Genomic DNA, 14,404 nt, shown 5'->3' on the forward strand with positions numbered 1-14,404 from the left:
GGGAGAAAAGGCAAATTTTCAGATGAAGTTTCCTTGCTTGGGGATTAACTGAACTAACACTGGTTTTTTTTTTCCCTCAGTAATGGTTAAAATACCTCCATGGTTTCTATTTGCTTGCTGGTGTTGTGCTAGAAACATGTTATTTTTATTTGATTCTAGCCAATATATAGTTCAATTGAATGTTGTTATTCACATCAGAAAGCTGCCCTCTACCAAGTGTTTTATAGACACTTGACATCTGCCAAATTCACAGCATCCAAATGTATTTTTAATGTTACAAATAGGGCTGTGGTCATGATGCTGAGAATTTAATGCTCCTGGCCTGGTCCCTGCTCTTGAATTCTGAGTGTTAATGCTTCTTTCATTTGCTGCCACACTTCCAGCCCAGATCAATGAAAATCTAGACCACGACTAAAAATAAAGTTCCCATCCCCAAATTCTCTGAGGAGCCTCAGCTGTGGAGATTTCAAAGCAGCCCTCTCACACTGGAACCAGCCTCACATTTTCTGCTGCTGAAACCTCACACAAACGAGTCCCTCCAGACTGGGGAAGGGTGGAAATTTTACTTTGATTCTCAGACTGATTTCATTTGAGAGAAAACCCTCAAGTTTTAAGCACTGCAAGCTGAATCTTGGGCTCGTCTCAGCACAGGACAGGGCCCAGCTGATTTCTCTGAGCAGGCAAACCTGAAGGGCTCGTCACCCTGGGGTTTGATTTGAGCACATTTCCACCCTGGCAGGTCAGCAAATAGAACATAACTACCACAATTGTCACTGAAGAAGAGAGTTTTGTGTCATCAGCTCCAATCCCAACCACTCAGGCTGCACAGGACACTTTCCATCAGCACATTACGCCCAACACTGCACAAAGCTTAAAATTGCTGGAGCTGCCCCTTCACTTAACCCCAAATCGTGCTGAGAAATCAAACCCCACGTTCTCCACAGCTGCACAAACACTGACAGACACAGGGGGTGAAGTGACAGCTGATTTCCAGGTAGTTCTGGCCAAAAACTTGGAGATTCATCATTACCTCATGGTAATATTTATATGAGAACTGAAAATAAAAAAATTAAAAAATAAAAATTTAAAAATAAAAAAAGAAAGGTTGATGCTGGTGGTGCAGCTTTTGAATTTGGGAGATAACAAGGATTTGGGAAGAAATGGTTTTAAACCAGAGCACTGGGGGCTTCTTGGCCCAATACAGCATTAATACTATAAATGTATTACATAACTACAGTATAGTATTATATAAATACCATAAAATACTATAAATGTATTATAAATACTATATATGTATTATATATATAATATATGTATTATATATATGTATTATATATATAATATATATGTATTATATATATGTATTATATATAATATATATGTATTATATATATAAAATATATGTATTATATATAAAATATATATGTATTATATATATATTATTAATACTTATAAGTATTTATAAAAATATATATAACCTCATGGCAGGTTACTGCAGCTTCACCATCACCTAATGGTGGGTTACTACAGTTTCATCATTACCTCATGGTAATATTTATAATAAGAACTGAAAATAAAAAAAAGTTAAAAAATAAAAATTTAAAAATTAAAAAAGAAAGGTTGATGCTGGTGGTGCAGCTTTTGAATTTGGGGGATGGCAAGGATTTGGGAAAAACAGTTTTACACCCAAGCACTGGGGGCTTCTTGGCCCAATATAGTATAAATAATATAATAATATTATATAAATACTATAAAATACTAAAAATTCATTATAAATACTATCAATGCACTTATAAGTATTTATAAAAATATATATAACTTCATGGCAGGCTACTACAGCTTTACCATCACCTCATGGCAGGTTACTACAGCTTCCTCACGTGGCAGGTGAGCAGCCACAGCCTTGCCCACACCCAAAATTAAACACTATTATCATGCAGAAAATCTCTGCAGCCACTCATTATTCTCCTTATCTGTGTCAGGATAGCCAAGGTGAGGCTCTGCCCTCCCTCCTGTTGGTGTTGACACCCTGATTGCAGGGTTTGCTGCACCTCCCCGTGCCCAGCACACACCTTGGAGAACCCAGGGACCCTGGAAATGCTCCTCACCCTCCCTCCATCCTGTGTCTGCTTGAGCAGAGGGAAAACACAATTTATTTGGGAAGGCTGTAAATGACTGAGGGGTTCCAGCTGATTTGGGTTCTGAGGTGTTTGCACACTGCAATTGGTGATTTTTGCAATTTCAGGGCTACATCTGCAATATCAGAGCCACATCTGCAATATCAGAGCCCCATCTGCATTATCAGAGCCACATTTCAGAGCCCCATCTGCAATTTCAGAGCCCCATCTGCAATTTCAGAGCCACATTTCAGAGCCACATCTGCAATATCAGAGCCACATCTGCAATATAGAGCCACATCTGAAATATCAGAGCCCCTTTTCAGAGCCACATCTGCAATATCAGAGCCACATCTGCAATACCAGAGCCACATCTGCATTATCAGAGCCACATTTCAGAGCCCCATCTGCAATTTCAGAGCCACATCTGCAATATCAGAGCGACATCTGCCTTATCAGAGCCACATCTGCCTTATCAGAGCCACATTTCAGAGTCCCATCTGCAATTTTAGAGCCACATCTGCAATTTCAGAGCCACATTTCAGAGCCACATCTGCAATATCAGAGCCACATCTGCATTATCAGAGCTTGACTTCTGTGGAGGGTAAGTTTAGCAACCACTCAGGTCACATCAGGTTTTGCAAGATGAATTCTTATCCAGGTTCATGTGCTGGTTTGGGTTGGGAAAGAGCTAATTTTCTAATTTTCATCACAAGTATGGGGCTCTTTCTCTGCCCCAGTCAAAACCAGCACAGGTGAAGAGTTTAAAAGCAAACAGAAATGGCGGAAAGGACAGGCACACCAGGAACTCTGCAAGGAGGGATTTCCAAGTGGAATTCCTGTCAGTTTACCTGCTATAAGCATGGATGCAACACAGCTGGAATAAACATGAACACACACCAAAAACGCAAGGCAACAACAACAAAAAAAGGGGGGAAAAAAAGAATTTTAAATATCCACAATATTAAAAAAAAATTAATATTGTGGGTAGGGGGGGAAAGGGGGGGAAAAACCAATTTTAAATATCCACAATAAGACACAACCTCCTGCCTGTCTGGAATTCTATTTTCAGGCTGGGTTTCTTGTTTTGTTGGCATCAAAGCCACTCAGGACTGGTCACAGTTTGCAGCTTGCAGTGCCTCCCACAGCACCAGCACCTTCTCTTGGCAGCACAAACCCCATCCCAGGGCTCAGGCTGCAGGGCAGGAACAGCCCTGAGCTCAAGCACAAGGCAAGGTCGAGCTCAGACCGGCTCCTGCCTTGCAGCAGATGGCAAAAGTTGTGCCAGCATGAGAATGAACAGCAGCAGCTCTTCCTGGCATGCCACTCACCTGAAACCTTGTTCACTGAACGTGTTCTGGGCTAGAAAAAGCTCGGTGTCACTACAAGGGAAGGACATTGTCCAGCTGTCACAATTCACTAGGGAAATGACTCTGAATGAAACTCACTTTTGATTCATTTTGGCAGCTCAGCTCCTGCTTATTATTCATGGGTTACAAAAGAACATTATGGGACTTTAATCACTCAGCTGGAGCCTTACAGGATCTGTGGCATGACTTTTTATAAAATATATGAAGTCACACAGCTTAAAACCCCATATTTAACCCCAATCCATTCACTATCTTAAAAAGGTATTGAAATCTAACACTAATCATATTTCATGTGCTCACATTTCAGAATAATGACCCATTCATAAAAATCCAGGTGATAAAGCTTAGCCAGGCAGGAGAGAATGAATACAACTGAGAGATGGTGCTTACAACACCAGGGATTGTGACACAAAATAGCTCCCAAACATTTCAGAGACTTAGGTTTAATTATTTATTAAGAGATTATGACAGCCAGCGCTGTCCCAGCAGCAGGGACACATCAACACCTGCCATGTGAGCCAAACCTGGGCACTGGGGCCAGGGAAGCAGCACTGGAATTTGATGGCAGGAAGTGTTTAAATAAACAAATAAATGGCAGGGAAGTGCCTGGGGTAGGAGATGTGCAGTTCCTCAGCTCATCAGGAAACACAACCTGCAGTCAGAAAAGTCACCTGCACACAAGGAGGTGCAGGTGAAGGAGGGAGGCTGAAGCAACAGAGCAGCTTCTTACGCAGGTTTGCACACACAAAGCACAAAAGCACCTCCCTGCCTGCCAGGCTGACACTCCTGCAGCCAGCCCTCACAGAGCTGGAGGTGACTCTGGTGACACCACCCAGCAGCTGCCCTGGGGCTCAGGACACTGCTCAGAAAAGCAGCAGACTCTGTCACAGACATCTTTTATGGAAAATCCTTTCCTTAAGATTTTTCCTCCTGAGAAGCTGAGAGGCCTCAGGAACAAAATGTAAACAATGATTATCTGCTGCTGTGGAATGCAACAGGTGCATCTGTGATTGGTCTCATGTGGTTGTTTCTAATTAATGGCCAATCACAGTCAGCTGGCTCGGACTCTGTCTGAGACACAAGCTTTGTTATCTTTCTTTCTTTTCTATTCTTAGCTAGCCTTCTGATGAAATCCTTTCTTCTACTCTTTTAGTATAGTTTTAATATAATATATATCATAAAATAATAAATCAAGCCTTCTGAAGCATGGAGTCAGATCCTCATCTGTTCCCTCATCCTCAGACCCCTGTGAACACCACACACCCACTGCCCTGTGCTGCACCTGCATCCCATTCCTCTCTGCTCACTCTCCACCTTCATCTCCTCCTTCCTGCCTCTATTGATTCTGCAAAGTGTTTCCTGATCTCTGTTTAAAGACAAGAAAAACCAAGGGAGTATTTCACATATTTCCAGCCATGACCTTGTCAAACCCACAACCTGTGGGCATTTTTCTCTGCCAGACACAGCCTCCTCCTCCTCCCACAGGCTCAAACCCTGCCAGACACTGCAGCACACCCAGGGCAGGGCAGGCACAGCCTCCCCACAGCTGCAGAGCCCAGATGTTCAGTTTTACATGCCAGGAGAGAGGACAGCCCTGGCTGACCAAAGGATGGGATGGCCAAGTAAACTGTCTGGGCAGCAAGGAAATATTCCTATTATTTGACCACAGCAGCTGCCATCCCTTTGCTTGTACTGCTGGAGTTATGAGAAAGAAAATCTATATCACTGTTTTCATGGAGCAAAACACAGGAGGAGCCAAGCAAAGCAATCCAAGTTATCAGCCAGTATCTTCAGCCATGAGAAACAACCAAAGCTTTTCCCAGCCCAGGCACATCCATTTGCACTTCTGGTTAACACTTAATTTTGTTCTAGCACTAACTGAGCCAGACCCTAACAGAATCAGACACATTAAGCAATAAACCACATTTTTCTTTGAAACACAGTCCTTGTTTGATGCAACTTCAGTCACTTACACAGGGCAGGAAGGGAAAGATGGACCAGAGATAACAGAAAATTTTGTTGGGTTTTATTTAGATTCAAACTATCAAACCACAGATCCATTTGGGATCTTGGGACTCCTCTGGGGCTCTTGACTCTCTAAAATGGATTTCAGCTGAATCCACCTCACCTTTACTCACCCTGCTTGCACAGACACTGCCAAGGGTTAAACCACCAGTAAATTCAGAGGCTACTTATTACAAGGACAAAAGCCTGATAGGTGAAGCAGCTTCAGCCAAACAACCAGCAAAGGCATGTCAGCAACTGTCAGAAAAATTACAGCCAGCCCATGCAGAAGCTCCAGCAATAAACACAACTGAGGAGTGACACATCAAACCATAGGGAGAGCGCTCAACGCTCCCTGGAAAAATCTATGGGAACTTTTTCTACTGCACCCTAGGGCGCTGAGGAAATGATGCCACAACTGGGCTGCAGCTCTCAGCAAGGTCAGCCCACACTCCAGTTCACCAACAGCAGCTCTGAGAGGAAAAAAAACCTTCCAGAGGAAAAATCTGCGCAGCACTGGCTCCCTAGAAACTGCTACAAGTGAAGCACAGCAGCTCCTGCATTCCCAGCCTCTCCCAAGGCATCCAAAATAGTCCAAGTCTGGGACTCCCAAGGAAAATTCTGTTACACCCTGCAGAGGAATGTTCCACCCACGGCTGTTGTTTCCTCCCATAAAAGGATCATTAGGGAGATAATTTCTGAGGTTCGGGGCATTGTCTGCAGATTTCACTGAAATATCGCACCAGGAAGGGGAAGCCAAATGAGCCAGACTATTTTAAGGCTTTTTGCATTTGGAGGAAATTCTAGGGCAAAATTTCAAGAAGGCAGACGCTTTGAACTGGGGAACGTTATGCTTTGTGGGGAAGGGAGCATTCCTGCCTTCAGAGCTGCTGAAATAACTCTTTTGGGGCCACATCTATGTGATGGCCTTTATTTTTAGACTCAGAATCTGGTTTTTCAAACACCTCCTTACTAATTTATCCACACACGAGCAAAAATGTTTGGGGAACAGTTTCAAAGGTTATAGATTAAAAAAAAAAAGCTATTTTCACATGAAAATTTCTTACTGAAATGCCTTCTCATAGCCACAACTCAGCTCAAAGCCCTGCTCAGTAGGCAGGGGGGCACAGAAATCCCAACCATCATCCCAGCCAGACAGGACAGGAGACTCCAGCACAGCTGGAGCAGCTGGATCTGCAATCAGCATTTTGGACTTCCCATCCCTGAGGTCTCCTTTCCTTTAAGGAGCACAGAGAGCACATTTCCATAGCTGCACACTCCATATTCCCCAGTGGCACAGACTGGGATTTCGATTCCTCTGGAAACGTTATCCTGCTCTCAAAACCAAGGCTGGGCTCCCCTCTCCTGGACAGCTGGGAAGGTGCAGCTCCACAAGACAGCTTTGGAAAGCTCCTTGCTGGCCTCAGTGGGTAAATAACTCATTCTCCTCAAAAAAAAAAAAAAAAACAAAACAGACTGGCAAGGCTGATAAACTCAGTTTGTCTTCTAGGAACCTGGATCACTGGTGTCTAAAAAAGGGAGTGGGCAGGGTGGTGATAAACTCCAGTAATTCAAGCAGCACTGAATTAAGTGCCAGCACAAGATTCCCAAGCATTTTTGGGCAGTTCTGGCTGACAGGAGATGGGAAAGCCAAGGCTGAGCTCCCTCACCTGCCAGGACATGGGATGGACCAGCACAGGGGCAGGGACTCAGCAAAGAATCCCCTCCTGGCTTGCTAGAACTTAAACAACTTGTTTTTCCTTCTGTCACTGCATCCAGGGTTTGTGCTTCCCTTGGAAGGAAGTCAGAGACTGAAAGGATGTTTATTCAAACTCTTATTTACCCCTCAGACAAGGACATCTCCAACACAACACAGTCAGGCAATGCTGGCAAACACTGGCCACAGCATCAGGGCTTGTTAGGAGAGAATAGCTGAAGGGAAGATATTTTTGAAAAACACCTTTCAGGCCCAATCCTGCAGTTAAATACACAAGATCCTGAGCTCCCACTGAAATCCAAGCAGTACAAAATCAGAGTTCAGATGCATTTTAATTTATGGCACATGCTTTCAAAGGGATGATGGACTGCAGTGCTCCCCTTGGATCTCAGCGTGCCAAGGGATGGAAATCAAAATACAGAAATTTTCCAAAAATTTCTGACTTTTCCAAAAGCCAAGTTCTGTGCACTACAGGCAGGAGACACCTCTGATGGTAAGAGTTACAAATGGAAGAAGATTAGAGATTGAATTTACTGATGTGGCTGCCTTTGAGCTTTGTTTCAAACCTCTTGCAAAAGCTGGTTGCCAACTGTTTCCTTCCTGATCAAGGGTGGTTTGCAGTTGTGGTTATGATGATAAAATGCAATAATGATCTTCATCCTGGGCTGCCTGAGGGTGAGGCTCACAGGATGACACTGTCTGTCCATGGGGATGTGTCAATCCAATTTTGCAGGGAAATACTGGGCTTGAGGATACAAGTTTCCTACAAATTCAGTAAGAATAGATGAGTAGAAACAAGAACTTAATTTTGCTGTGGGACCAAATTACCAGGACAACTAAATAAGGAAAACAGCAACTCCCTTCCAAGCACACAACTGACCTGCCTTAACAACACCTTGTTTTCAGTTGTTTCAAAACAACTTCTTGCATGGAAAATAAAACCCTTCCTCTCCAAGTGGGAGCAGTCAGGCCTCTTGCTGTATAAAAACATTTCCAAGTGTCCTTGATTCCCCCTGTGAATATGCTGGTAAAACAAAGGCACTTTTCAGCATAGGAGCAGGCAGCTGAAGCTGGAAAACAAGGTTTGCACCCCCACAATGTGCTCTCAAGCAGGGTGGTCATGTGAAAAGGGCTGTGCCTCACTCCCCCACACAGCACACTCAGGGGACACAGGGCAGGGGTGACAACAAAAAGAAATGCTCCTTCTCGGTTTTCTCTGATTTTGGGGTAACAAATATAAAATTCCATCTCAAACTGAAATGCCATCCAGGAGTTCCCCAGACCTCCTTTGCTGCAGGTCCCTGTGATTTCCAAAATCTGAGCTTGCTGATGCTCCTTCACTGCTCTGAACTTCAAGACCCAGCCAAGTCCTGCCACTCCAACAGTCTGGTTCCAGCAATTCACACAAAAAATGCAAATCCAGGTGTGAAACAATGGGGTTGTACTAGAAACATAGAAAGAAAAAGCTCACAGCAATTCAGAATCAATCTATTTTCCTTCCCAAAGAAGTATCACTTCAAAAAATTGAATGGTTTCAGTATTAGTTAGGATTTCAAAGAAGAAACAACAGCTGTGCTCCTGGGAGATTGTCTGGCCTCAGCCCATGCACTGCAAGCTCTGGAATCTGTCTTAAAATTTGCTTCTACTTTGCAAAGCAGCAAAATGAGGGAAAACAGGAAAATCCACAGCTAAATACAGCAATATTTGTGGTTAACTGCAGCTCCAGGCCACTTGACACGTCCTGCAAGGACACCCAAGTGAACACTTGAAGGTTTTTAGTTAATCGGGATTTTTACTGGTTCCTGTACAACCCCACTGAAGGAAGGGCAGCACAGACAGCTTTGCCTTCCTGGTGCTTCAGAGCAGGACAGGTCCCTCTGTGCATGCCCTGGAGAACTTCAAAGGGATGGAAGAGTGAGAAAGAACAGAGGCAGGACAGAGCTCTGAGCAAAGCTGGCCCATCTCCACGGCACAGAAATGCTCCTGTTATCCCCCAGGCACTGATCATGGCACTGCTTGTGTTTATCCTTTTCTCCAATTCTCACCCACAACTCTTCTCAATCCCACTCCTTTGTGGCCTTTCATAGAATTTATCCTCTCAGATGGGCCCAAAAGGCTACAGCAGGTCCAGCTTTCCGACCACAGCCAAACTCTCCAAGCACTGCACCAGTTTCCACTCCCTCCTCAATTTCTGTAATTACCACCCCACCTGACTGCTGATCTCAATCCTGCACAGCAATTACAGCAGCACCACTCCCAGGTAAGCCTCATCCCAAGCACATCCCCAGTTTAACAGCACTGCTGAGACATCCATGATTCAACTAATTCTGCCAGGACAGGTCAGCATCTCCCATGTTTTTCTAAAGCATGACAAAAATATAGGCAGCTTAAATAATTCCCTTGAGGGCTCTGTGGCAGAAATAAGATTAGAAATAGATACAAAGTGTTGTGGCAGGAAGGAGTGGGAAATAGAGAGGGGCATTACCCCATGCCAGTGTTAAGGCTGGTATTAAGAAGTGGGAAATAGAGAGGGGCACTACCCCATGCCAGTGTTAAAGCTGGTATTAAGAAGTCACTGAGGAACCCTGACTGATGGTTCAAGGTTCAATGTCCTCTAAAACAGGACAGGAAATAGAGCCAAAGCAGGTGACAGCTCAAAATCAGCTGAGCACCCACAGCCCCTGCAGACACGGCTCAGCAGTGCTGAACCCCCAGCAAACACGTCTGCCAGGCAAAAAACAAGTGAAAACCTGAGGAGCTGCAAGGGGAAGGGGCAGCAGTGATCAGCACAGTGACAGAACTTGGGACACCCCAGCAAACAGCTCAGTGAAAAGGACAAACAGCCTTGGATTGATCCCCACCCAGGAGGATCAAATGTACTTTACCTGCTCAGTGCTGCTTGTTTTCTATCAGCTCCAGAGTGGCACACAGGCCTCCTGCCTTTTATCCTTAAATCAATTCCTCATTCCCTTCCCTTCAGAGGGTGAGGCAGGGCACAGCAGCTGCTGAGTGAGCAGCTCATCAGTGTAAGAGGCACAGGAGCACCTCAGAACAGCAGCAGTGGAGTTCTGCCTTCCAGAGCCTTTCCTCAGAGTGAGATGCCAAGCTGAGAGGCCCTGGCACTGCACATACCTGCCTGCCATCCTGTCCCACGTTGGTCTGGCCCCTCACCACAGTTCTGATGTTGTCATCCAACCTCCTGCAGGAAAAACCCCAGAGTGTCAAACCCAGCGCTGGGAGCCTGGCCCAAACAAATGGGGGAGTCCTGAGAGCTACACAACCAATTTAAAACAAAAAAACCCCTGCTTTTATCAATGCTAAATTCATTATTTCCCCCCTCCCTCCCTGTTCAATGGCACTATCTTGCACAATTTCAAAGTCTTGTTGCAAAAATAAAAATCCATTTCCTAATTTGCCCAGAGTTTCTTGCATTCCTGTTCCCTTAAGCAATATTGTCAGCTCTCCCTTGTCTGTCTGCATTTCAGCTTCCCACATGTGAAAGTGCTGCCTCAATCATTTCATGTAGGCAATATCAACCAGCACAGAAAATTTAATTATTTCATACACACTTGTGCTTATTTTGTACTTTTAGGACCAATAATGACAATTTAAAAATACAGAGTGAGAGTTTTTATAATTTATATTCCAATCCTAAAAACAATGAATTTTTAGCAACTGAGTCTTTTGGGTAGTTTGCTCACTCAGCCTTCAAACTGCACTAAAATTTGGTATTTTTTGGTTCTTAGTTGTTTTTCAAAGCTGCTCTTTGCAACAAATCAGTTTAAACAGTCTGAAAGACACATAATAGAAGTGAAATATAAAAATTATAATTGTTTCTGTGCCATAAAAATTATGATTGTTTTGTGCCACTGTTAGACTCAAGGCTGGTCCTATCCAGGCATTTTAAACAAACTAAATCCTGCCAGCTGAAGCACTTTTCGTGACAGTCAGACCTGAGATGCAATGAAATGCAGAAATATAAATATTTACCTTATTTTCAACCTGATCTTGTTCACGACTTCATCAATGTTTGCCAAAGACTGGAATAGAAAAAAAAAAAAAAATCAGCGAGATGTGAACCGGTGAATGTTTTTACAGAGGAATTTGTGATCCCAAAGGTGAATGTTTTACAGAGGAATTTGTGATCCCAAACACTCCATCACACAGGGGTTTTGGGGAAGAGGAGAGCAATGGTTTTGTTTTACAGATGGAGGAACTGAGACAACAATTCAGCTGCTTCTCTGTCACATCCCAAGGAGCAGAAAAAGGCAGGTCAGGCTCCCCCATCCCTGAGCTGTGCCAGCTCTGCCAGCACAACGGTGTGACAGTGACCTCCAGTGGGCACTGGGCATGGGCACAGAGCCCTGGGGCTCAGACCCCCCTGCAGAGCCCAGAGCCACAGAAAACAGCCTGGGAAGGGATGCAGAGGAGGCACTGCTGGGGAAACAGCTCCTCCCTGCTGGCAAAGGGGAAAAAAGCCAAGCCACAGCACTGGAGAAAGCTGCAAGGCAAAAACCACGGTGCTGCAAAGGATCTCAGCCATGAGAGATGTTGGAGCAGCCTCAAGACACAGAATTCACCTGTAGAAACATCTCTGTTTGGCAAGAGGTTAATCCAAAACTCCCCTGGGGATGAAGTTGGGAATACAAAGCAGGGATGTGGGCTCACAGCAATCTCATTCTTTAAATCTCAAAATAAATACTTGGATTCAAACTCTCCTGTGATAATGTACAGGCAAGACCTGCCTGATTTGGCTGAAAACCCCAGGAACTCACCAATGATTGATATGTGGCAAGTTATGACATTTACTCCACCCACATAGAAAATTAATTTATTTCTACTAATCAAAACAGGACTTTAACTGCAGCAAGCACCACATAATGACAGTAACACTGTGAGCTGCAAATTTAAGAAGTGATTATTGTTAAAGCTTTATTTCCTGTGCTAGTGTTTATAATGAAAGGTTTGGGTACAGGTTTAAACACTGCTTTGGTCACTTGCTATCAGGTTACCCTGATAGTAAAGGGTGGAAGTAAAATCTGATAGTAAAAAGTGTGGAAGTGAAGCCTGAGAGTATTTGGAGCATTACTTACTTGCTCAGTGGGAAAGAGAGCATTAATATACTCCACAGCATTGAAATCTGCTCTGTCCAGTGGATCTTGGCTGGGAAATACCTGGAAAGAGGGAGGAAAACAAACACAATCAACCAATATCAGTGATTTCTGTAACTTTACACAGCGTCTACAACTTTTAATTCCCTCAGCATCCACTTCCAGCTGTGTTTCACAGCATTTCTCTAACAAGTGGCCAGGAGCAGAGCATCCACATGCTCTGCAGGACTGTGACCTTCCAAAATTCCTGTGGCTATCAGCCTGGATAAAAACAGATAACTCACACACACAACCCTGGCACAATCCATCCATCCAGGAATTCCCAGGACACATGAGCTCTGTGTCCCAAACCATGCTGATGCTTTTGTTGAACAAACTGAGGCTCTGCCCTGCTCTTTTTAGAGAGTTTGCTTTCCACAGCCCTGGAATAAGAAATGTGATGAATTAAGGAGTGGCTGTACAAGCTCTCTGGAGACCTGGGTTTGCCACTTTCCACACAAGAGAAACACAATTGCTGAATGATTTGGGCAGGGGGAAAGAGCAGCTCTGGTGCAAACAGATCTCATCTCTCCTCAGCACCTCAAACAACACAAACGCAACTGCCAGGATTTGCTTTTTGTCCCCACAGAGTGGAGTGTGGTGCTTTCCCTTCTCTGCCAGCACACTGAAGCTGTGGATGTGCCATCACTGGAAGGGTTCAGGGTCAGTCTGGATGAGGTTTGGATCAGCCTGGGATGCTGGAAGGAATGAGATGGTATTTAAGGTCCCTTCCAGCCCTAAGTATTCCATGACTCTGCTATTTGTCCCACATTTACAGAGCCATCATGGCCAACCTCTGGCAAAAGCAGAGCTGAGCCCACAGCATCCCCCTGCTCACCGAAAGCCTTCACAGCTGGGCACATGAAACACAATGTTTTACACATTTTGCACTGTGAAATCAGTGATTTTGTGAGATTAAAGCAAATTCTGCCAGAACCAGCCCTCCTGGGAAGTCTTCCCAGTGACTCCTGTGGCCCAGGAGAAGCAGGCAGCTGTCAAACCTGCACGAGGCCGTGGTGAGGGAAGGGAATCTGACATCACCCCATGGTAAGAGCAAACTGCAGCGTCACACCCAGCCCATCCTGCTCCCAACTCACACTCAACCAATCCCCACAAACCCCAAATCTCCACAGGTATTGAGAGCAGATGAAACAAGAGGTGAGATGGGAGATAAAGGCTGCTCAGGAGCCCCACTCCGAGTGCAGATAGGGATCAGCGCTGCAGGCAGCTGGAGCAGCTGCAGGAGCTGTCACTCCCAGCAATCTGTCACAACCCATTAATCAGAAGTGCTGGCCTGGCTTTGGTGGGGCACCAGCCCTGCCTGTGCTCCCCACCCCGCTTCCGGCACGGCAGCTGAGCCTGCTCTGCTCATTTAACCAGAAATGGGCAGCTTCTGCCCCAAAACTGGTTCAGGAGCACTGACAGGAACGACAGGGTTATTGAGAGGTGCTAGAGAGGAAAATGGAAAGCAGCAGGTGGTGTCATCCTCAGCATCTCCCAGTGAATATTGCAAATATTTCCCTACAGCTTTAGTCTTTGTTAAAATAATTCAGCCAGGCATGTGGTGGGTTCTCCACTGCTCAAAAACTCATGTCTACAAATGCAGAGGATTCTTCCTCTGGACAAGCTCCAGGCCCCCTTTAGAAGTTGCCATTTAATTTATCAGTTCCCTTGCTCTTCCAGGAAAGCCACCAAAAGTGACCCACAAGCCTCAACACTCAAGAAAGTGCAAAAACTTAAATTTGAGTGCTGCTTTGTGAGACTGACACTGCTGCTGCCCAGACTTCTGCTCCAGGAAGAGCCCCTGGGATAGAAGAGTCACTGCAGGCAGGGCAGGGCAGGCTCAAAGAGGACAAGAGCCGTGGTTTGACCCCTGGATGAGCTCCAGGTGCCACGAAGAGTTTCAGGGAACACAGAATGCCCTGAGTTATGGGGGACCCACAAGGATTATCCAGCCCAGCCCTGGCCCTGCACAGAGCCCCAACAACCCCACCCTGGGCATCCATGGAGCCCTGGCAGCCTCGAGGCCGTGCCCATTCCCATTCC

General features: G+C 45.1%; 1 protein-coding gene across 1 annotated transcript in view; it reads right to left on the minus strand.

Moving 5' to 3' along the window:
• Nucleotides 1-14,404, minus strand: part of VPS53 (VPS53 subunit of GARP complex) — a 66,029-nt gene that overhangs the window by 50,800 nt on the left and 825 nt on the right. Inside the window, exons 2-4 of the mRNA XM_074557007.1 lie at nt 12,302-12,382; nt 11,199-11,248; nt 10,341-10,407 (exon numbers count right to left, since the gene is read on the minus strand). Of these exons, the coding sequence (XP_074413108.1) occupies nt 10,341-10,407; nt 11,199-11,248; nt 12,302-12,382 (198 nt within the window). The remainder of the gene's footprint in view (nt 1-10,340; nt 10,408-11,198; nt 11,249-12,301; nt 12,383-14,404) is intronic.

Source organism: Zonotrichia albicollis, chromosome 22, assembly GCF_047830755.1.
Source record: "Zonotrichia albicollis isolate bZonAlb1 chromosome 22, bZonAlb1.hap1, whole genome shotgun sequence".
Taxonomy (NCBI): Eukaryota; Metazoa; Chordata; class Aves; order Passeriformes; family Passerellidae; genus Zonotrichia; species Zonotrichia albicollis.